This window comes from Silene latifolia, chromosome 2, assembly GCF_048544455.1.
Source record: "Silene latifolia isolate original U9 population chromosome 2, ASM4854445v1, whole genome shotgun sequence".
Classification (NCBI taxonomy): domain Eukaryota; kingdom Viridiplantae; phylum Streptophyta; class Magnoliopsida; order Caryophyllales; family Caryophyllaceae; genus Silene; species Silene latifolia.
In genome coordinates, this window is record NC_133527.1 from 195,591,022 (window position 1) to 195,614,143 (window position 23,122).

The 23,122-nt window shown below is 40.1% G+C and overlaps 3 protein-coding genes and 1 non-coding gene across 4 annotated transcripts; 3 read left to right on the plus strand and 1 right to left on the minus strand.

The window, feature by feature from the left end:
* Positions 1-629: 629 nt before the first annotated feature.
* On the plus strand, positions 630-4,977 carry LOC141644207 (uncharacterized). Its single transcript, XM_074453676.1, has 4 exons — positions 630-1,373; positions 2,330-2,544; positions 3,950-4,024; positions 4,356-4,977. The coding sequence occupies exons 1-4, from the start codon at positions 761-763 to the stop codon at positions 4,749-4,751; spliced, it is 1,299 nt and encodes a 432-aa protein (XP_074309777.1). The 5' UTR covers positions 630-760; the 3' UTR covers positions 4,752-4,977.
* A 1,466-nt stretch (positions 4,978-6,443) lies between these two features.
* LOC141644208 (thioredoxin-1-like) lies at positions 6,444-7,410 on the plus strand. Its single transcript, XM_074453677.1, has 3 exons — positions 6,444-6,625; positions 6,878-7,000; positions 7,138-7,410. The coding sequence occupies exons 1-3, from the start codon at positions 6,518-6,520 to the stop codon at positions 7,267-7,269; spliced, it is 363 nt and encodes a 120-aa protein (XP_074309778.1). The 5' UTR covers positions 6,444-6,517; the 3' UTR covers positions 7,270-7,410.
* A 264-nt stretch (positions 7,411-7,674) lies between these two features.
* TRNAA-UGC (transfer RNA alanine (anticodon UGC)) lies at positions 7,675-7,747 on the minus strand. Its single transcript has one exon. It is a non-coding gene; the product is annotated as a tRNA-Ala (tRNA).
* A 941-nt stretch (positions 7,748-8,688) lies between these two features.
* Positions 8,689-14,922, plus strand: LOC141644209 (uncharacterized). The gene is made up of 14 exons (XM_074453678.1): positions 8,689-8,996; positions 9,180-9,332; positions 9,667-9,765; positions 10,615-10,716; positions 10,813-10,956; positions 11,381-11,475; positions 11,604-11,733; positions 11,811-11,915; positions 13,366-13,472; positions 13,552-13,603; positions 13,716-13,805; positions 14,324-14,408; positions 14,493-14,557; positions 14,662-14,922. Exons 1-14 carry the CDS (start codon positions 8,898-8,900, stop codon positions 14,746-14,748), a joined length of 1,413 nt encoding a protein of 470 aa, XP_074309779.1. The 5' UTR covers positions 8,689-8,897; the 3' UTR covers positions 14,749-14,922.
* The last annotated feature ends 8,200 nt before the right edge of the window (positions 14,923-23,122 follow it).

Sequence of the window (23,122 nt, forward strand, 5' to 3'; positions counted from 1 at the left end):
AATTTAATTCTCCTCGAAAAAATACTTCAAAATACTTCAGGAGAATTAAATTTTTTGATCCAACCCAACAACAACAACATGAACTATTTGATCCAAGTTAAAGCCAGATAAAAAGTATTTCGATTATAATCTTCCTGGACCCTTGTGATGGTCCTGGCCTCCGAGGAGAGGGGTATTTGTGATATTTCGGCTTGAGCCACTTTTACTTCGGTCTTATTTGCATGTTAACGGTCATCATTATAAAAAAAAATGACAACAATGCCCATAATCCACATTACCCGAAAAATAATGGCAATTTTTTTTTTCCAAACTGGTAGAGTGAAAATAGATTCGAAAACATACAATTCCAATTAAGCTTCTAATCATAGCCTCACCCCCTCCACAATCCCACCTATAAATAATTAAATACCGATAATAATCTAATATCATCAATTCTTATTCATTTAAAGTCTTATAAGTTTTTAGTTAATTATAGAGAGTTTAAGATTGAGATAATCTAGTTTTCTTAACTTATCAAAATAAAAATAAAAATAAAAAAATAGAATTTAAATACGGGCCAAAGTCTTTTGTAAGATCGTTATAACGCGAATCGGATCCAAAAACACACTAGATCCAAAAACACACTAGAAGCTCCCTATTAGTCATTGGACTCCCCTCATCTATAAGACTATAAATACCGATAGATCATTAACCCTTCACGCCTCACCATCAAGGTCTCTCCAATAACACCATCCTCCTCCTAAACCCTAAACCCCCAAATATGGCGACAACAACCGCCGCAACACCACCAGCAGCAACACCGGCAACATCAACAACCTCCGACGGTCCAACCCTAACCGTAATCGCTAAACGCATCCGCGCTCTCCGCAAAAAACACACTCGTATCCTTCAAATGGAACAATCCCTCTCTCAAGGCAAAACCCTAAATTCCGAACAACTCGAAGTCGTTCGCTCTAAACCGGTTGTCGAAGCGCTCATTGACGAACTCGAAAAACTTCGCGCTCCTATCTCCGCCGCTGTCGACGAAGAACTCTCCGTCGAATACCACAAGCAAGACAAATTAATGGAGGATTTCGTCAATTTGATGTATTTCGGGAGTTTATTTGATTTGAAGAGTGAATTTACGTTGTATACTAAAACACTTGAGCGTGGAAGTTGTTTGACTTATGATATTGTTACTGATGATGCTGTTGATGGTGATATGCTTGTTGAACGTGATTTGGATTTGATTTCGGCTTTGCAAGGGTTGATGATTGCTAGACCTGCTAATTCTGAGCTTTCGCATCGGAATGCGCTTGATTTGTGTTTGAAACATGCTAAGTTGTGGCGTTCTAATGTTGATCAGCCTATTGATTCTCAGACTAATGTTACATGTAAAATTTTCTATCTTACTCTCTTTCGTTTTCGTTTCGTTTTGCTATGGATAGTTTGTTTGTCTAATTTGTGATTTGGCGAATATTAAAGCTTGTGATTTGGCTAATGTTAAAGTCTGTTTGACGAATGTTTAGTAGTTTTTAGTGTAATTCGTGATTAAATTATGAATGTTAATGTTTGTTTGACGAAGGTTCAGTCACATGTAATTTTGTTGCGGTCATATTGCTGGTCACATGTAATTTTGTTGCGGTCATATTGCTGATTGCATTGCTTGTTTGATTGTAGAATTCGAGGGGCTGATTGCTATTCATGATTAGATAGAGTAACTTTAGTTTATTATGCGATCTAACAAATTTTAAGGTTGTTTGTATCGCTTACTTGAATGTCGGAAAAAATAGAGAAGACTGTATTTGTTGAAATTTGGAGTTAACTATAGTTGACCACAGGTATGTTCTACTGTAGTAGAAAGTTAGTGATGATGTTTAGGTTGATTATCTTGTTTAGGCTGATTATCTTTAAAATTTGAAAGTTGAGGTATTGTTAATGTTTGTTTGATGAATATTAAGTAGTTCTTAGTCTCATTCATGATTTGACGAACTTTTTTAAGTTGGTTTAAAAGTGTTTGTATGTTAATTTGAAATTTTGAATGGTTTGGAGAATCAACGACTTCAATTTGAATGATTTGACGAATGTTTAAGTTGGTTTAAAAGTGTTTGTATGTTAATTTGAATGGTTTGGTCTTTGGAGAATCAACGACTTCAATTTCTGGTTAATTGATTGTGTTCATCTTTGACGTTCTAAGGTGCTGATTGTTTGTAGAATGAGATAAGCTCGTTGATTATGTCCGTATGTATAGGATTAATTGGCTGTAGAATCTGGGAGTTTCTTGATTTGTGATGATATTAAGGTTGACTGTGTTTAGAATTTGAAAAGTTGAGGTTTTGTTGTGTTGTAGATGCTGCTTTGAGAGCAAAGTTGAACAAGATTATTTCCTCGGGGTATTTAACCGCCACACCGCAGATGAGGGGTGCAGGAGAAGTTGCAGCAGCTGCTGCTGGTGGAAACTTTGGTTTGTTCCAGGTTCCAACACAAGAGTCCATGGTGAATGTTGAAGTGCCTGCTCAAGCGGAAGCGGAAGTGGAGGGATCAACTGAGCAATATAAGGAAACGGTAAAACCACTAACCACTAAACTACTCAAGTTTATAGACCTATAGTCCCCTGTTCACATGTTTCATTGTCTTTTCATAAAGTACTTTTTTCTGTGATGTGATTGTAATGTTTGGCTGAGAGGTTAAATAATGATGTTATAGGGTATCCAAAAGTATCTTCATATATCATTTGCTTTGCCCCTCTTATGTACCAAAAAAAAAAATATATCCTTTGCTTTGAGTTTCGGTGCCCCTTTTACCGTTCTTATTGATTTAGCACCACATATAACTGCTCTTATCTTCTTATCGTTTTCCTTAATATGCACCTCTAACCTAATTCGCTAACTTAGCCGACTTTAACACGGCAAATTGATACACTAACAAATTGCAAACTGATACTTGTGTATCGATTCGTAACTCATATGCATGAGTGTTGTACCACTTTGAAACTACTTTTGTAGTGTTTGCCAGAGCCGTCTTCTTTTTTTTTTCCTGATTGTCGGCAGAACTGTTGTACTTCGGACCCTTAAGGTTTACTTCGGTTTTCAAAATCGTTTTAATCTTTATTCGCGATTTAAATTCTAAGTTTTTATAAAAGAAATCCAGACTTCGATTTTAAAACCTATAAGTTTACCTTGGCTTTTGTATTTTGTTTCACTCCCCTTCTGTTTTTCACTTTTCCTTTTCTATATTTTTGCATTTTGAGGTGTGCATTCACCCGTGGACGGTTCTAAACGATGATTCATGTCAGCCGACCCCAAAGCATTTTGGGATTAAGGCTCTGATATTGTTGTTGTTGTCGGCAGAACTGGTGTGCTGACATTTTCTGTTTATGTTCTGTTTTACAAAATTGCATTTTATCCAACATGAAAGATAATGGATGAAGAATGTTAGATTTTCTATATGCTCTCTGAGTTATTCAAGACGGTGATCCACTTTTTATAATATTGCAATTCCAACAAATGGCTGCTGAACTTACTATTTTGTTGGCAATTGACTGTGAGTGTGTAAATGCGTATGTGTTTGTGCCTTGAGGTATGTGGTACAAAAGTTTTGTAAAACAATAGTTATAGGCAGTGAAAAATGTCATTCTGAGGTACTTTGTTTTGTTTTCTTTAATTTTTTTGTTTCCGGGTGAAAGACAATATCAAGCAACAGTCTTATCCGGACTGTGTGCATGTGCAAGAGCAATTGGGAAATTTTCAAAATCAAAATTTTTTCGCACTTAATAGCTACTGAGTGTAGGACTGTAGGCACTTGTACTCTATTGGGATTTTCTTGGGTAGGCTTCTGTGAGTTCAGTTTCAAATTTGGGCACGAGTTCGATTTTGTGCTGTACGTTCATTTTGATGATGATGATGCTTTTTCATTGCAATATACATATTAGCAGCATTATATATTCATTGATCTTGTCGAACAATTGCAGGAGGAAGATGCTGGGAATTCCGAAGGGCATGAAACAGCTGGACAACAGTCTAGTAACGTCGAGGTCTTTCAGAAGGTCAGTTCCTCTTTTTTTTGGTTTTGTGGAAGAATAGTTTTTCCATTTTTCAATGGAGCCAAAGGCTCATTATCCTTCAGTCTTGAAATACAATGGAATAAAGCAAAAGTTTCACTGAACTATGTCTGTTTCTTACATTTCAAAGTAGTGGTTGTGGTCTCTTCTATTCTTGATTTAGGCTACTCGAAAAGGGCTCTCTTTTTCTTCAACACAAGTGTAAAGCAAGATTGTCTGTGCTTGTGTATATCTATCCCCCTTGCTCTGCCATAGGCGGGAGTGCGGGACCCTTTCGCAGGAAACTAATATAATTTGTGTTGCTTTTGTTTCACAGGATGATTTGAAGCCAGAGAATCCCCCTGAAGTTGTTCCATCACAGACAGACCAAGAACAGTCTCAGAATACAGAAGGAGAGAACGGCTACAGCAATGTAGACTTCAAAGACCAGCAGCAGTACGGTAACCGGAGAGGCCCGAGAGGTGGCGGTCGTGGTGGTGGTCGAAGGGGTTACCCTAATGGCAGAGGAGGCAGGGGGAATGGCAGGGGAAATGGGACCTACCAGAACGGTCGTGGCCAGTACCATGATAATTACTATCCTAGGAACAATTACTACAATAGACGAGGTGGAAGAGGTGGCAATGGCAATGGCAATGGTGGTGGTGGATACACCAACAATTCATCTGGAGATCACAGCAACCACTCCCAGGAGAACGTCGGGGCCGCATCGTAGCACGAACAAATTTTTCATTGATGGGTTGTGATACTCGTATGTGCGTAGTAGAATTCTAGGCTCTATTTATGAATTCATCGTTTTGAATCCCACTCTGTTTTGTAGCTCAGTATTTCTAATATGGTGGTTCTTTGCCGAAGTATTTCTAATATAACTTGGAAGAACTCTGAAGTCATTTTATGCGGAAATATCTGTGCGCTATTGAATCTGTGTGGGAATTTCTCAATGTTCCTGTTTTTCGGAATCAGCTGTAAGATCAGATTCTGTTTTTGACCGAAAATGTAGTGTTTAAGTGCCATGACATGTTAGGTCAGGAGTTTTGTGTCCCGAGCTAACTCGGAATAATATAGATTGACAGGTACAGTCAAGGTGAAAGTTGAAGCAGTTTGAGCTATGCTATGGGCAGACTTTGCGAGGGAGTCGAATGAAGGTAAGATCTGTTTTGTAACAGTGAAAGTTTTCGCAATTTGACAACACTCTTTCTCTTTTTGACAAGAATTTGCAGTCTTTGAATTGGATTCTCAGGAGATAAATTTATTAAAGAGCATATATGTTCTTTACAGTATTGCATACGTTTGATTAAAATTTGCGGTAGCTTAATGGTGAAGTTTCTTCTGTAGTAAAATAAAAATAAAAAATGGTACAATAGAATCCGAGGCTTAACTCTGGTAATCTTGCAATTAAATTCTTGTTTATTATATTCCGTTATCGACGGGTTTAAACTCCGATTATATATATTACCGATAGCGATTGCTAATTTGGCTACCTAAAATATACACAATTGCTCTTGCTTTTGAGAGTGAGTGTGTTAAGAAGAATTGAAGGGAAAGCTTGTATATTAGTCAAAGATGCCTACTAATACGTACTATTGTTCTTTTTTTATCGTCTTAATACCGCGTGTTTATACTAATTTTTATAATCAATACATTAGTTAGGTGTATATAATTATCTGCGGCTGTATAAAGTATACTTAAAAACTAGCTGCTCATAATTGCAGCCAAAGCTTTATACTTTATGTATGTACTTAGTACATTATCCACTATTCGAAAGCGATTAATTGTAGAAAACTGGCTACTGTTATTATGCTACATGGTGATCTGGTGACGCTATTGATTTCGACTTAATGACTTTACTAGTAAAGATAATTTTGATGTCGGGGCGGGTCAGGTTTTGAATCCAAGTCCTGAGTTTGTTGAATAATTGGTTAATAACTTTTTTTCATCATGTATTTGGTACAAAACCTTATAATATGAAGCTTCAAATCGTGTTATTCTTGAATATTAGGTGTCATACGGAAACAGTTTCTCTACATTGAAAGTGTACGATAAGGTTGTATACATCTGACATTTCCATATCATGCTTTGGACATCAGCTATTGAAAGATTAGAGGAATAGAGGAATCGAAAACGACGATATATACATAATACTTGATAAGTTGATAACTACAGAAACTAAGTACAAATTCTGTTTTGGCTGTTAGTTAGATGTGTTTCATAATTGTCAAAATATTTGATGTGCTGTTTATTAATCTAATATTCAAAAGCATATATGCTTCAAAACACTATTTTTCGCAACAATTCGTATAAACTAAGATTAATGTCAATTTCTATGACCCAAAGCATCTGATACTACTTTGAACTAAAGAATCAATGTTGCTTGTGAGAATCACATACATCAATATAAATCCCTGTTTTTCGCCTTAACATGGTAACTTCAGGAATAACAAAAACCGGTCTAAATTAGCTTTTGCAGCTGTTGTTTGTAGAATGGGCAACCACTTCTCGTCGCGTGGCAAGTTACCTACTGTTGTTGTGATTCATTCATTAGATGAGTGGAGATCTTTCTTCGAATCGTCTAAAAAATCAGACAAACTGGTAATAATTTTAGTTCCCTGTTTTTGGAAGTTTGGGGTGTAAGTGTTTGACAGGATTGTAAAACCGTCTTTTATATTGTTTTTTTGCGGTTTCCTGTTCATGATTATTACAAGTTTATTTAAATTTTGGGGTGCCAATGTTTGACTGTTTTTTCAACATATCTTATTGTAAAACCGTCTTTTATATTGTGTTCTGTGGTTTCCTGTATCTTATTTTATATACAGTTGTTTTTTTGCGTTTTTGGGTGAATAGGTGGTGGTCGACTTCCACGCTTCCTGGTGTGGACCATGTCAATACATGGAGCCGGTGTTCAGAGCTTTTTCACTCAAATATGGAGATGCTGATTTTGTCAAGATTGATGTGGATGAGCTTTCGGTACATGCCCCATGCCCCGAACTCAATTAATTGGTTTAGCAAGTACTCGTATTAAGTTAACCAGTCGATTACCTAAGAAAGAACTATATCAACCGAAAGTTTATATACTAAAGAGTTGTTGAATTGTTGATTTTCAGGAGGTTGCAAGTGAATTTGGGGTAGATGCAATGCCGACGTTCGTGTTATTTAAGAAAGGAAAGGAGATAGATAGGCTTGTTGGTGCTAATAAGAGCGAGCTTAAGGAGAAGATTGTAAAACACAGGAATTGATCGATGTTTTTATGTTTTTAAGCTCTTCATGTACCTACTTTTATTAATTTGGCTATGTATGAACTTGTGTGTTAGTCTTTGTATGTTTTGAGTTCTCTTGACAAAAGACCAAACCGGCTTTGAGATGCATCCTTCACTAAAGAGCGACATGGCTGAGTAGTTTGGAGTCGGAAATAAAAGTAGGTTTGCATAACTGGCATTGATGCAAAAACTTGAGATTTTTTACTTTATTTTTATTTTAAAAAAAGCTTTTTCGCTATACTCGATACGTCCATTATGATCCACGATAATTTAATAAAAAAATGAGCAATATTTATGGTTCAACGTAATTAGCTTGCTTAGTACAGTAGTATTGCGATAGAAGCTGTTGCTTAGAGAGTAAAGCCTAAAAAAATAAACAGAAAATGGAGATGCGGGGGATCGAACCCCGTGCCTCTCGCATGCAAAGCGAGCGCTCTACCATTTGAGCTACATCCCCAACTTGTTGTCTTGGGCTCCTCTCAAATATATATTGTATACAGTAATTGCGCAATGTCCTCCACCGCATCCAATTTCTCATGACACGAGAGTGACTAGTCATGAGTCATGACTCATGACTCAATTTGGATAATTCATAACAAATTTATCATTTTTTTTAGTCATAAAAAAAACACAAATTCTCATTGAAGACATGACATATCCGTCACAAGCTGAAGACGGATACCATTTTACCTCACAATGTACCTACTTTTTCTCTCTTTGCAACACTATTCATGTAGTCCCCTTTCTCCACTAACCCATTTTGTTACCATTTTATCTCACAAAATATCCGTCACAAATGGTAACCCATCACAAGAGAGACCAATTGAAAAAAAAAAACTACTCATATTTCTTTTTGAGTCAAATAAACCTCTAATGTATTATCATGATATTTTCATCTTAACCACTAAATTACGATAAATATATTATTATAATAATTTAACTTGTAAAACGATAATCTATATACTCCCTCCTATTCTACATAAATTTCCCTCTTTCCTTTTTCATCTATTCACAATTCCTTCCATATTTCCTTATTTAGAAAAGTTTTATACTTATTTTAATCACCTTACCCACAACAATACCCCACCTCACTCCACAACAATACTTATTTTAATCAACTTACCCCACAACAATACTTATTTTAATCACTTCACCCACAATAATACCCCACAATACCTTCCCTCTCTCCAATTATCAAACCCCACTACAATACTTTACCTTATTTTAATTTCCCTCCTTAATTCTGGTGCCCCATGAATAGGGAGGATTATGTAGAATAGGAGGGAGTATTTTCTTAGTATAAAGCGGCTACTAATATGATTCACAGGATGATTAACAAGTAGGATTGACTAATATTGTGGCTAATTGAAAATAGTCACAACTAATTGGACCATACTCAACAACAAAACAAAACAACACAAAACAGCATGAATGCAGTGACACACTGACACATATATCTATCTTCTTATGTCACCTTCATGTTATAATATGTTATCCATCAAAAATATCAAAATTTAAAAAACAATTAAATTAATTTTCCCCAACTGAAGAACAAAACACACCAAACAAGCAGTGAACTTCATCAATAATCCTGTAAAAAATTAATTATGGGAATTACTGAAGAAATTAAATTAGATAAATGGGGTTATCAAGTTAATACTTCATCTGATCACTGCATTTCTGCTATCAATGCTTACTATCACCAGGTTTTCTCATCATTTTTTATTTTTACAATTTCCTACTTGTGTGACGATCACAAGCTAGTAACGTCTCACAACCAATTTAAATGATAAGGGGTGTGAGACGTTGCAAGTTTGTGCCCGTCACAAGCAAGACTTGTTTTATTAGTTGGTTGATTGATTAGTATTGTGATTGATGTTTAAATGAAGGTGCTAAGTTATGGGAGAAAGAGGTCAATTATATTGGAGGCTCAAATTCATGATAAAAATTGTGTCTTGGCAAATATTTTGGCTGCCCATTTCTTGTGTTCTACTCATTCTTCTAAAGTTGCAAACTTTATTGAAGCTGCAAAATCTAATTATGTAATAACCCATCTCTCTATTTTCATTTTTAATGGAATTGTTGTTTTGAATTCGGAAACAGCCTCTTTGTGTTGCTGACACAAGGGTAAGGTAAGGCCGCTTACATTTGACCCCCTTGCCTCGTAATTTGCTGGAGCCATTCAGGCAGTGGGGTAATATTGTTGTTGTTTTGAATTTGGAAACAGTCTCTTTGTGTGGCTGACACAAGGGTAAGGCTGCGTATATCTGACCCCCTTAAACCACAATTTGCGGGAACTATTGAGGCGCTAGGGTAATGTTGTTATTGTTGTTGTCGGTTTGAATTGATATGGTTATGTGGGTTGATGTTATATAGGATAAAGCAACAGATTATGAGAAAGCTGTGTTTGATGCTGTTTCTTACATGATGTTGGATGATAGGGATGATGATGTTGCTTTGAGTTTGCATTTCAAGGTACAATTTCTACTTATTGATTAGATAAGTTTGTTATGAATTAGCCAAATTGAGTGAGTGAGTTGAAACAAATTGTTAGGCTGTGTACAATTGTGTATGTATCGACCTGTTAGACCACCTGACTATATTTTTTTGTCGCCAAAGGTGTCACAAAGCAAGTAATATATATAGGGGAAGGGATTTTCGAACCTGTGACCTAGCGTATGCAGTACCTCCTTCTCAACCAGTAGGTTAAGATCTTTTTCGTTTGGACCTTGACTATATGGCACTTCGTCATTTGTTATCACATGAAGGGATGAGGGGGGAAGGGGGAATGATTCTTATGCTTTTATCGGAATTCCAAAAAATGCTTTTATTGGTCTAGTGGCTAGTGAAAAGGATTAGTTTATGGATAGTGGATCAATCCTTCAAAGTTTTTGATTAGATTCTTTGGTCCCCGCATTTCCCAGGTGAAATTGTGGCTTTATTTTCGGAATCTTACTTAATACAGATGTTCATACTGCATAGTAGTGCATACCATCATACGGAGTATACTATACGAAGGATGTATTATTCTGAAATGAAGTTTGTACTCCTCGTACTCTATCATGCAAATTTGGAATTTTAGGTAGGAATTAGGGAAGTAGAGTTTTTTTGCTCTAATAAAGAGTTTTAGAAACGATGATTTAAGGTTATTAGTCATTATCATACACGATCAGCATTTAGGTCGGTAAATTAGTCATTAGCATTAGAGCTGTAGTGATGTTTGATGGCTTGATGTTTCCGATCGTTTGTTTTTATCTCAATGTTCACTGACTTCACACAACTAACTGATACGTGTCTTTGTATCTCATGCTATCTGGTTGACAGTTACTGACAGAATTTCCAAGAGACCTGAACTCTTTGAAGAGAGCTCAAGTACTATGTTTTTACATGGGAAAAGCAGATCCATCTCTCGAGCTAGTCCAACAGGTACTTTGTCATTAGATGACAAACTTTAGAGGCTTTAATTTAATCAACTAAGAGAACACATATCCGCTGGATGAATAACATCATTTAATTGCGTAGGCTCTACCCAAAAATGAAGGAGAAAGTTATGTATATGGTATGCTTGCTTTTCCCTTACTGGAACTCGGCCTCATGGAGGATGCCGAAAAGGCTTCAAGAACTGCACTTGAGATCAACAAATTAGACTTTTGGGCGCAACATTGTGTGAGTCATATCTTTTTAGAAGTTTGTTCAAGTATGTGATCGCATTTGATTCTGACTGAACTTCGATTCCTTTTCTAGCTGTACTGTTAGCCTTCTTTTGTATGCTTTCTCGTGTCGTCTGCCAGTGTGATGAGTTGTCTGAAAATTTATGGAAGCAGGTTCTTCAAGGACAGTGTTAAGTACTCCATAATAGATGATTTAACTATTGAATCAAAATGGCTCAACACAGTGTTAAGAGTGTTTACATACGACCTCCCCCTCCTCACCATGGGAGGTAGCTGGCACTTGGGTAATGTTATACTCGTATATCAGAGAGAATTTCTTAAAAGTTCTCCCGTTGTATATAATTTCTGGATAGTGTAGGTAACATGCTGCAAATTCTAAGATGTCATGTAGACTGATTCATTTGCTTCTGTTATTTCAGTTGTGCCATGTTCTGCAGTTTGAATGTCATTTTGCTGAAGCTGTAAAGTTCATGGAAGATTGCTCTCCTTCATGGGTTTCATGTGCTTCATTTATGTGCGTATTAACCTTCCCGTCTATCTATGCTGCAGTACTAGAAAAGTCATTGAGACGTGCTGATTTATTTGGTTTGTCTTTCTAAATATCCATGTCTTAATGTGAGGTGGTCTGTGGTCAATATTTAGGTACACACACAATTGGTGGCACGTTGCCTTGTGCTACTTGGAAGGCCATTCTCCTATTGAAAGAGTACTAGATATCTATGACTGTTGCATAATGAATGAACTAGATAAACCCGATGCAGCGCGTCCAGAGGTTCAGTCATCTTCACTTTTATTCAATTTTCCTTGCTTCAGTATATATATTTTCTCATTATTCTATACCTGCTACAGGTTTACGTAAATGCTTTGGGATTGCTACTGAGATTACATGTACGGGGTGAAAACAGCGCTTCTCAGAATCGCCTAAAGACTCTGGCAGAGCTTTTGATAGATCAAGTGAGTTATTGGTTTTGTGTTTTAGATAGAACTAGTTTTGGTGCCCGGCTTCGCCCGGGCTACCTCTATTTACCGTTAAATTTTATTTTCAATGAAATAAACTATGTTGGAGTTGTGTAACTCATACTTTTACTATTTGTAATATGTTTTTCTATGACATATCTTGTAATTACGATGAAATGAAAATTTTATTTTCAAATTATGAAACACATTCACTACCCCGCTATTAATATTATTACTTTCACGACATTCTTTCTTAATATCATTACGTTCACTACCCCGTGGTTACTATTGTTTCTTTTACTAATTCCTCTATTTTTTTCTGTTAAATTCATTATTCCCGTTAATTTTATCCGGTCTATATTTAAATAAAATAAAATATTTCCTTGAGTCGATTGGTTATTTAATCGTTCATACTTTTTCTCATTGTTACCACTGTTACTTTCACTACATTCGTAGTTGCTTTTACTACTCCCACTATCATTATTATATCTGTCACTACTCCCACATTAATACCGTTAATTTTATTAATTTCGTTGCTGCTACTATTACTTTTACTACATTTAATTTAATTTATAATTCTATGATGATAGTAATTAATTCCATAAGTGGGGCATGTTAATTTTAAGGAAAATCACTATATTCTTGTATTTTCTAAATTTAATTACTTTAATTTAATGTAATTTCCATAAATATTCTTCATCAAGGCATCTTTATATTATACTTTTAACCAAAACTATATAATATTTACATTGAGGTCCCTTTATCAGGTCCATCACACGGTGCTATCAATTTAAAACTATATAGTATAATTAATTTGTATAGATTTCTTTAATTACATTGAAGTCCCTTGGTTTCTGGAATTAATATATAGTATTGATATTCATAACAATTTTCACCTGAACAGCATAGCGTAGAATATGTGCAGGATTTTGTTGCACTTGCACGGTTGTACAGTAGCACATACTACTAACTGGCAAACTGATGTGGAGTCTGTATTAGTTTTACCCGTCTTTACTTATTTCAAAATTCTTGTTTTTTTCTTACACTCCCGTGACATGCCGCATATGGGAAAAATACTTAGAAATTAGAATTACTGAGTTCCTTTTTCATTGAACACCTCTGTTATCTGCCATCTAATCTATTTGAGTAGTAGAATATTTCTTGGGAGTATTTTTGTTTCGCCAGTTGCGTATCATGGGTTGTCCAGAAACAGCTTCTCTATGTTGTATACACATGGGTCAGGTTACAAACATCAGTCGCTATCTCACTGTTGACAGGAGCCTTTGCGGCCCTACAATGATGCTCTTTTTGTTGTATTGATAGCCGTGTACTGGAGAAGTGACTGACTTAGAGACTGTTTCAGTGTCTACTCTGAATCTTATTCTTATGGTACATTCATCGGAACATGTACATTAACTAATCTTAAGCGTTTCCTGGACATGTTTAGGCGGTCTGGTTTTCAGAGTGGCAGCTTGATTTATTCATATTATGGGCCATAGCGAGTACTGATCACCTTTCTGCAGCCCAACAGTTACTTGACGGTTTGAGGGTCAGGTAAGAATTTGGTGGCTTTTCTTTTCATATTATTTTTCTAATGTTGTCCTCCATTCATTTGAACTCTCTCACTCTGTAGAGTGTCCAATATGAACGAGAAGAAACGGAAGCTGATGCAAAGGGGACTCTCTGTATGTCGTTTTCCTGTTCCTTTTTCCCTTATATTATCTGTCTCTTTATCCACTGACTTAGCTTTGGTGCTTGAATAATATCCGGCTAATTAAGAAGTAATTGTTTGCTCAGCTAGCTGAAGCGTTATACGAGTATGGTAAGGGTAACGACATGCAAGCACTACAGTTATTTGGCGCTGATTTTGATGCTAATGATTGCAAGGTATTTCCGGAATCCATTGTTTCAGCATAATAGTCCATGACTAGGATTTAGCAATCGGGTCACTCGGGTCGGTCACGGGTCGGGTCAAAGCGGGTCGGGTCAAATCGGGTCGGTTTATGTTGGGTCGGTGACGGGTTCGGGTCGGTTCGGTTCATATCGGGTCATCTTCGGGTTGGGTCGTCAACGGGTGGGAAGTCGGGTCGGGTCATTAACGGGTCGGTGTCGGGTCATCTGTCGGTTGAGAAAATATCGGGTCAATGGTCGGGTCGGTTCAAGTCGGGTTCGGGTTGGAAAAAATAAGGCTGCTGTCAGTTATCGGGTTGGGTCGGGTCGGTTCCGATTCACCCAATTTCGGGTTATATCGGGTCGGGTTTCGGGCGGGTGGAGTCAGGTTAGCTTTTACCAGCTCTAACTAGGAACAATCCTCTAGCATTAAGAGCGCTTAAAAGTGCTCAAAATGTCTTTTTTTACTTCTTACCATAGTAAACTACTATGTTGGTTTTTGTGTTCTGTGATAGGCAATAGGAGCGTCTGAGGAGCAACTCGATGTGTTCAATGAAGTATGGTACACTTTGCTCCTGAACACCGGACAAGCTGAAAAAGGTTCAACTTCATTCTTAACAACAATGAATTATTCTATGATCAAGATTATTACCGTTCAATAAACATGACGTGTGCTATTGGCAGTGATCGAGGTCATTGAGAGACGACTTCGGAAAAGAGATGGTGTACCCTTTCTCTGGCGTCTGCTGGTACGCGTCTCTATTACTATAACAAACTTCTTTAACTTAATTTGTGCTAGAGTAATAGGAGATAACTTCATTTTTTTTTTTTCCTGTTGACGGTTGTATTTCAGGAGAAAGGTTACATGACGGTTGGAAGGGAGGAAGCTGCAATTGCAGCTGAGAAGGCGAACGATCTCGAGAATTCCTTCTTCAAATAGCATGATAGTGAAGATTTTTGCTTTTCTTGTATGCTACACCGCCTGTATACTACCAATAAATGCATAATAGTAGCACATAATATGAACAACATACCCGTGGTGTGGGGGCGGTAATTCTGGTGCTGTTTAATTACCGTCCAGCGTGAATAAAATTAACACATTGTCGAAGTAAAAGGTGATATTTCATATAAACTATGCGGCAACATTAAAATGATGAAATAAAACTGAAAAAGGACCTAGATATGTAAAAAATCTCCATATTCTCTAATTGTCAACCGCCACATTCAATCTCGACTGTCTGTTTTTTCCTCAAATAAAATCTCACCCGTTAATTAGCGACAACGAGGGGAAATGGAGAGGATTAGGGGGTGCAACCGAGCCGATTTGAGCTCGAGCTCGGGTGGGCTCGGAAGTTTGAGCTTGAGCTCGGAATCGGCTCAAAATAGGCTCGAGCTCTATTTATCCATTATTTTCGTAATTTTTTTTCACATTTAAATAAATTTGTTTTAAGATAAGTAACTAAATGTAAAACTTTTTACAATTATAATAAAAATATAATCATAATGGTAAAATAACAATTCAATAAAAAAAGAAAAGTTGCAAAATACTAAAATTAAATAATAAAAATAATAAAACGAGTCTAAACGAGTTTCCAATCAGAGCTCTACTAAGCTCGAAATCGGCTCGGATTTGATCATGCTCGGCTCGAAATCAGTTGACTGATTTCGAGTCAAGTTTTGATCGAATTGATTCCGGGGAGTCTACGAATCGGCTCAAATCATTTACAATCTTAGAGAGGATCTCTAAATTGTAAACATAATCTCATACCAACATTAAACATTTTCAGTCGCTATAAAAATAAAACTCATCGAGTCCTGAAGTCACCAATTTTGACTTCTGACCTTTTTTTTTTTTTTTTTTTTTTTTTTGACAGCAACTTCTGACCTTTGAGGATTGGCTTTATAATTCATATTTCTTGCATTTATACATGAGCATGTGTTTCACACTTTATTTTCCGTCAGAGTGTCAATATTTTTGAGTGTGTTTCAGACGTCGTGGTGCACTGGTGCGTAGTTGCATCCCTATCACCTTAAACTATGTTTAAACAAGTCTTGTTTACAACGGTTAAAGTTGATGAAGTCTTATAACTTACTTCCTCCATTCAACTCCACTTTGCAACATTGCTTTTTGCGCGGGTATTAAGAAACGGATTAAAAAAACTATTAAAAGTACCTAGGGAAAGGGAATGGTGGGGTTAAAGATATTAAAAAAATATAAAGGTGAGTTTTATGGTGGATTTGTGTGGGGTATGAATGGCATTTTTTGTAAATATAGATTTTCAATAAGGATAGAAAGGTCTTTTACATGTCCAAATAAGGAAACCTGTAAAGTGGAGTTGAATGGACGGAAATAGAATACTTGTAAAGTGGAGTTGAATGGAGGGAGTATCTTTTTAGCATTAGTTAAATCGAATGTGAATCGTCACAAAATCACATGCTTGATTCTATGCATCTTATAGTCTAGGTGACCACATTCACTCTACCTGGTGACGGACTCATTTATAACTCCATCACATTTATTTTTCTTATTAGTACAATTCTACTAATGAGTAATAATATGAAACCATGTATGCTCCTCCTAAAAACATGTCTCAACCATGTACATAGTATATTTTCTCTTCATGTAAATTAGAAATATTGTCTAAATCGGAGCCTTTCCTTATATTATGTATTCCTGTATCTAGAAATTCATATTTTCTTTGTACATAGTTTACCACTTTACCGTAATCTTATATATTTCCACATTTCGTCTTACCTATTTAGGAAATTATTTATCTAGGAAAGTTCTCCTATTCATTGTAATCTAGTATACTGTATATAAGGACACCTTCGTAACCTTTGTAATTTCATTCAATATAAATTAACCTTTCATATCTTACATGGTATATCTTACATGGTATGAAAAGTAAACTATCCATCAACTCAAGTCATATTTTCTGCATAAACTATCCTACGAATGTAAATCTCCTACCTCCTCCATTACTTTATACGGGTATTAATATTCTCGTTTTTTCTCTATAATATCTCTTAAATATACGAGTAATTATGATGTAATATATATTGTTATAAAATCAACTTTCTAATCATTTGATAATGAGCTTTTTTAATAAAAAAAAATTCACTATAAAATTGACTGTTAAAAACCTTTTGTTCCGGGTGTAATTCCAGAGCAAGTATCGTTACCACCCGTGGCTTGTAGAATAATGTCTTGGGTTGAACCCTTCTCGCTTCTATTGTCCCTTTCGGCCTCTCCTGCAACAATGAACGAACTGAGGGCTTGGCTGTGTGCCAAGCGTACTCACTCCGACGCTCAAGTCAGTAAACTTAAAGGATTAAGCTGCGTTACTTGGCTAGGTATCTATTGTAGAGAGATAAGGGAGATATTACCAGATGAATAGTGTATTTAGGTTACGTTTCTTAGATCCTTTCCTCAATGAAGGTTGAGGAGTATTTATAGGCTTTCGCCTTTTGTCACGTAGTGGCCAAGTGGCCAAGTGGCTAGCGGGTGGAAAGATCGATCTACCCCCTCGGCCGAGGGACCTATGGCGAGGCCGGCGGGCCATGTTGACTCACCGCCGAGGGGTCTTGGATATGAGTACGCGGATATATGTCCCGGCGACTAGTTGTCACGCCGAGACCCAGCTAACAGCCGATGGGTGCATCGGCTAGGCTGTATAAGTCGTTGACTTGTTGTGGACATCTTTGACCTTGCTCAGTATGTTGACTTGGTCAGCGGTGCAGAATATGCCCCATCAATTTGCCCCCAGCGTAGTCTATGCCGTGGTATGGGCTCCGATGTACTTTTGAGCGTATATTCTGCGCAAGTAACTTTCACAAATTTTCTGTATCGGCTTCTTCTTGTGTACCGGCGTGGCTCTTGTTAGGCCGTATTATACACCATAATCCCCCCTCCACATGGATGCATAAAGGGTATCCGATGTGGAAAAGAACATGACGCTGGCCGAGACCAGGGCTGAGAGTGCCGGTTGATTTTGATTGCCCCCGGCCGGTGCTCCCTAGCTTGGTTGATCGGGTGGCCGGCGGAGACTAGATACCTAGGAATTTGTTGAGGAAGATGATCAGTCGAAGAGATGTGAATAGGCGTGTTGAAGACGCTTGGTCACTGTTGCATTGATTGGCGTTCGACTGTTGCAACGATTGACATCCCACGGTTGCATGTTTGACACGTGTATGTTCGCTGATTGGTTGACGCTTCATGGGCTGTGCCCTGATTGGTCCTTCTTCATGGGCTTTTCTCTATAAATAGGGCAGTTATTCCGTGATTTTGGCCTCCATTTTATTTTCGAAAATTTTTCTCCAAAATCTTCATCTCTCCAAACTTTCAAGGGTTGTCTTTGTCTTCTTAATCTTCGGAGTATTTGATCCGGCGAGTGTTTTTCTTTAAGGTAAACAAGCAAACTTTTTATTTTTCTTGCTAGTAATTTGTTGTGAATCATGTCTTTTGCTGATGCCGGGATTGGTACTTCTGCGCCGGGGGGTTCCCCGTCGCGTCTTGATGAGGAGGAGGGACTGGAGGCCATCCCGCTAAGGTTTGGGGGCCCTAGGTCTCCTTCTCCCGTATCCGATCGCCCCTCCCGGGAGGAGTTGGAGGGTGAGGATGATGCTGATGATGATGAGGGGGCTCCCGGTGATGGTGGGAGGATTACTATTCCGGATCGTGGTGAGGGGGCTCCCGTTGATGGTGGGAGGACGACTGTTCCGGATCATGGTGAGGCCTGCACGACTGGCCTCGACCGTGTCTGGACAAATAAATTCGCAAGCAGCTCCGGAGAAACTCTTTTCGGAGATCATTTTTTCCTTGGTGAGGGGTATAAAATTGTTTTCCCTGGGGAGGGTCAGGCGGTCTGCTGTCCTCCCCCGGGTCATATCGGCGTGTACGTCCGGCATTTGGAGTACGGGCTCCGGTTTCCTTTGAACGAACACGTCATGGCCATCATCAAAGCTATGAATCTTGCCGTGGCCCAACTGCATCCGTTGGCCATGAGGACGATAATCGGCTTTGTGTGGCTCTGTCTCTTCAAAGGGGAGGTCCCTACGGTCAACTTATTCCGCCGACTCCATCTCCCCAGCCTCTTATATATTCTCTCGCCCTCCCCCACAGACGGCGCCAATTGTTCCGGGTGTAATTCCAGAGCAAGTATCGTTACCACCCGTGGCTTGTAGAATAATGTCTTGGGTTGAACCCTTCTCGCTTCTATTGTCCCTTTCGGCCTCTCCTGCAACAATGAACGAAGGCGAGGGCTTGGCGTGTGCCAAGCGTACTCACTCCGACGCTCAAGTCAGTAAACTTAAAGGATTAAGCTGCGTTACTTGGCTAGGTATGTATTGTAGAGAGATAAGGGAGATATTACCAGATGAATAGTGTATTTAGGTTACGTTTCTTTTTAGTGTATCGGCCGACGTGTTCCCCGTCGCTCTCGGTTTTGGCCGAGGTAATCGGGGTTGCGGCTTCGATAGCGTTCGTAACTGTGTAGGCATATTGACCGCTAGATTGGCGTCTCAATTGCACCGAGTATACGTTTCTTTTCAGCGTATCGGCCGACGTGTTCCCCGTCGCTCTCGGTTTTGGCCGAGGTAATCGGGGTTGCGGCTTCGATAGCGTTAGAATCGTGTAGGCATATTGACCGCTAGATTGGCGTCTCAATTGCACTGAGTATACGTTTCTTTTTAGCGTATCGGCCGACGTGTTCCCCGTCGCTCTCGGTTTTGGCCGAGGTAATCGGGGTTGCGGCTTCGATAGCGTTCGTAACTGTGTAGGCATATTGACCGCTAGATTGGCGTCTCAATTGCACTGAGTATACGTTTATTTTTAGCGTATCGGCCGACGTGTTCCCCGTCGCTCTCGGTTTTGGCCGAGGTAATCGGGGTTGCGGCTTCGATAGCGTTCGTAACTGTGTAGGCATATTGACCGCTAGATTGGCGTCTCAATTGCACTGAGTATACGTTTCTTTTTAGCGTATCGGCCGACGTGTTCCCCGTCGCTCTCGGTTTTGGCCGAGGTAATCGGGGTTGCGGCTTCGATAGCGTTAGCGTTCAGAATCGTGTAGGCATATTGACCGCTAGATTGGCGTCTCAATTGCACCGAGTATACGTTTCTTTTTAGCGTATCGGCCGACGTGTTCCCAGTCGCTCTCGGTTTTGGCCGAGGTAATCGGGGTTGCGGCCGATAGCGTTCAGAATCGTGTAGGCATATTGACCGCTAGATTGGCGTCTCAATTGCACTGAGTATACGTTTCTTTTTAGCGTATCGGCCGACATGTTCCCCGTCGCTCTCGGTTTTGGCCGAGGTAATCGGGGTTGCGGCTTCGATAGCGATTCTTCCCTTCGAGTTTCCGTCGGTGGCGAATTGTGTAGGGGACAGACACTTTGATGGAGAACTTGGACGATTCGTTTGTTTGTCATGATCGTGCGTTGGGGTGTCCACAATGGGTTTGGACACCTCCGTCGCTATACAAAGTATTTTCTCAGGTTATCGGTGTTCCAATGGCTCATCAAGGGCACACCTCCCATGTCTGTCAGCCGGTATGTACCCGGCCTTATCTCTTCGACCACTTTGTAGGGACCCTCCCAGTTAGCCGTCAGTTTGCCGTGAATATTTCCTTTGTTGGTGGCAGCCGACTTCCTTAGGACTAGGTCTCCTATTGTTAAGTCCCTTTTGTGGACTCTTCGGTTGTAGGCTCTCTTCATCCGGTTCTGATATACGGCCAAGTTGAGGCGTGCCGTGTCTCGGCTTTCTTCGACCAGGTCTAGGGAAGCTCTTAGGCCCTCCTCGTTTTCAACTGGGTCAAAAGTGGCCGTTCTGAATGTCGGCACCGTCGCTTCGATCGGCAAGACCGCTTCGGAGCCGTAGACTAGGTGGAAGGGGGTGTATCCCGTTGCTTCTTTCTCCGTGGTTCGAAGGGACCACAGACGCCGGTAGTTCATCGGCCCACCTTCCCTTAAGATCTTCAACCGTCTTCTTCAAACCGTTGAGGATGGTTTTGTTGGCTGCCTCCGCCTGCCCGTTACTCTGCGGGTGGCAGACGGAGGAATACGCAAACTTGATGCCAAGCTCCTCTAACCAGTTCATTATCAGGTCGCTCCAAAACTCGCGGCCGTGGTCAAATACCATAACTTGGGGGTAATCCGGCGGGTTATAACGTTTTCCCAGATTACCTTTTCGACGGCATTTGTGGTCTTGGCTGCATCGCTACAGCTTCAACCCATTTGGTGAAGTAGTCAACGGCGACGATTAAGAACTTCCTTCCTCCGGAGGCCGTTGGGAATGGCCCTAGCATGTCCATCCCCCATTGTGCGAAGGGAAGGGGACTAAGCACCGGTTGTAGGTCTCTGGAGGGAGCGTGTATCACCGGGGCATGCATCTGACAGTTCGTGCACTTCTTGGTCTTCGTTCTGGAATCTTGAAGCATGGTGGGCCAGAAGTAGCCAGCTCGGAGAGCTTTGTGGGCTAGTGTTCTTGCCCCCATGTGATGTCCACAGATGCCTTCGTGGATTTCTGTCAGTATCAGTTCTGCGTCGGCCGGACCGACACACTTCAAGAGTGGTCTTATTACGGATCTTCTGTACAGTTCCCCTTCGAATACCAGGTACCTGGCGGCGATCCTTTTTATTTTGGCCGAGGGATTGCGGCCCTCCGGCAATTCACCTGTAAGCTTGTATCTCATTATCGGAGTCATCCACGTTGTCTCGGTCTCTATGTTACCCACTATGCCGACGGTCTCAGTGATGCTTTTCGCGTTCTCGATGTCTACCGAGACGGTTGGTGACATTCTTGATGGTTGAGTGGCCGTTTGGAGAGAGCGTCGGCCCGGTTGTTCTCGGATCTGGGAACGCACTGGATTTGGAAGGATTTCAATTTTGTTACGTCGGCTTTTACCCTCTCTAGGTACCTTACCATTCCGTCGTCCCGAGCCTCATACTCCCCTCTGATTTGGTTGGTAACCAACAGTGAGTCCGTCTTCAACACAATGTGTTCTGCTCCGGCAGCCCTAGCTAGCTCGACTCCGGTTATCACCACCTCGTATTCGGACTCATTGTTCGAGGCCGAGAAGGTGAATTTCAAGGCGTACTCAAACTCGTCTCCGTTTGGGCTGATGATAAGGATGTCGGCTCCTGAGCTATTCGTCGTGGAGGAGCCGTCGGTGTAGACCTCCCATATGCCTGGGTTTGGCTCTTCCTGATATGTGCATTCGGCCAGGAAATCTGCAAGCGCTTGCCCCTTTATCGAAGGCCTTGGTTTGTACTGAATGCCAAAACCAGAGAGCTCCACTGCCCATTTGATGAGCCTGCCGGATTGTTCGAATTTTTCCAAGGATTTCTCCAATGGCTGATCGGTTAGGACCGTCACGGGGTGTGCGTCGAAGTAGGGTTTTAACTTCCTTGTGGCGACGACGACGGCGAAGGCTGCTTTTTCGATTAGTGGGTAATTTCTCTCGGCGGGCAACAGTGTATGGCTGACAAAGTAGATTGGGTGTTCTTTGTTTGTCTTCTTCCCGACGATCACGGGCACTGACCGTGGCCGAGGTTACTGCTATGTATAGGTATAGCGTCTCCCCCAATATCGGCCTGGACAGAGTTGGGAGAGTCTGAAGATGAGCTTTCAGTTGTTTGAAAGCCGTGCTCTGTTCCTCCCCCCAGCTGAAATCTTTATTTCCTTTCAACACTTTGAAGAATGGTGTGCTCTTGTCGGCTGACCGAGAGATGAAACGGGCGAGAGCCGCCATTCTTCCGGTCAGCATCATAACCTCTTTCCGATTCCTTGGTTCCGGCAGGTCTAGGATTGCTTGGACTTTGTCTGGATTGGCATCTATGCCTCTGGCGCTGACAAGTACTCCTAGAAATTTTCCTGCCCGGACACCGAAGTTGCATTTCATTGGGTTGAGCTTCATCTTGTATTTCCTTAGTGAACAAAATGTCTCGTGTAAATCGGCCAGATGCTCGCTGTCGGACTTGCTTTTTACAATAGCATCGTCGACGTATGCCTCAATGTTTCGTCCTTTTTGATTTTGGAACACTTTGTCCACCAGCCTCGTATACGTTGCTCCGGCGTTCTTCAAACCAAACGGCATCATTTTGTACATGTATGTGCCGTTGGCGGTGATAAATGCGCATTTAGGCATGTCTTCCTCGGCCATAAACACTTGGTGATACCCTGAGAAGGCGTCCAGCAGGCTTAGCATGGTGTAGCCTGCCGTGGCGTCGATTAAGCTATCTATCCGAGGCAAGGGATAACAATCTTTGGGGCATGCTTTATTAAGGTTGGTAAAGTCTACACACATTCTCCATGCTCCCGA

What these genes read in the sequence shown, in the direction of transcription:
- LOC141644207 (XM_074453676.1), top strand. Translation starts at nt 761, where the DNA reads ATGGCGACAACAACCGCCGCAACACCACCAGCAGCAACACCGGCAACA. An exon ending in CTGAGCAATATAAGGAAACG is followed by an intron (nt 2,545 to 3,949) that starts GTAAAACCACTA and finishes GAACAATTGCAG; the next exon opens with GAGGAAGATGCTGGGAATTC. An exon ending in ACGTCGAGGTCTTTCAGAAG is followed by an intron (nt 4,025 to 4,355) that starts GTCAGTTCCTCT and finishes TTTGTTTCACAG; the next exon opens with GATGATTTGAAGCCAGAGAA.
- LOC141644208 (XM_074453677.1), top strand. Translation starts at nt 6,518, where the DNA reads ATGGGCAACCACTTCTCGTCGCGTGGCAAGTTACCTACTGTTGTTGTG. An exon ending in CTAAAAAATCAGACAAACTG is followed by an intron (nt 6,626 to 6,877) that starts GTAATAATTTTA and finishes TTGGGTGAATAG; the next exon opens with GTGGTGGTCGACTTCCACGC. An exon ending in TTGATGTGGATGAGCTTTCG is followed by an intron (nt 7,001 to 7,137) that starts GTACATGCCCCA and finishes GTTGATTTTCAG; the next exon opens with GAGGTTGCAAGTGAATTTGG.
- LOC141644209 (XM_074453678.1), top strand. Translation starts at nt 8,898, where the DNA reads ATGGGAATTACTGAAGAAATTAAATTAGATAAATGGGGTTATCAAGTT. An exon ending in TCAATGCTTACTATCACCAG is followed by an intron (nt 8,997 to 9,179) that starts GTTTTCTCATCA and finishes GTTTAAATGAAG; the next exon opens with GTGCTAAGTTATGGGAGAAA. An exon ending in GTTTCATGTGCTTCATTTAT is followed by an intron (nt 11,476 to 11,603) that starts GTGCGTATTAAC and finishes GTCAATATTTAG; the next exon opens with GTACACACACAATTGGTGGC.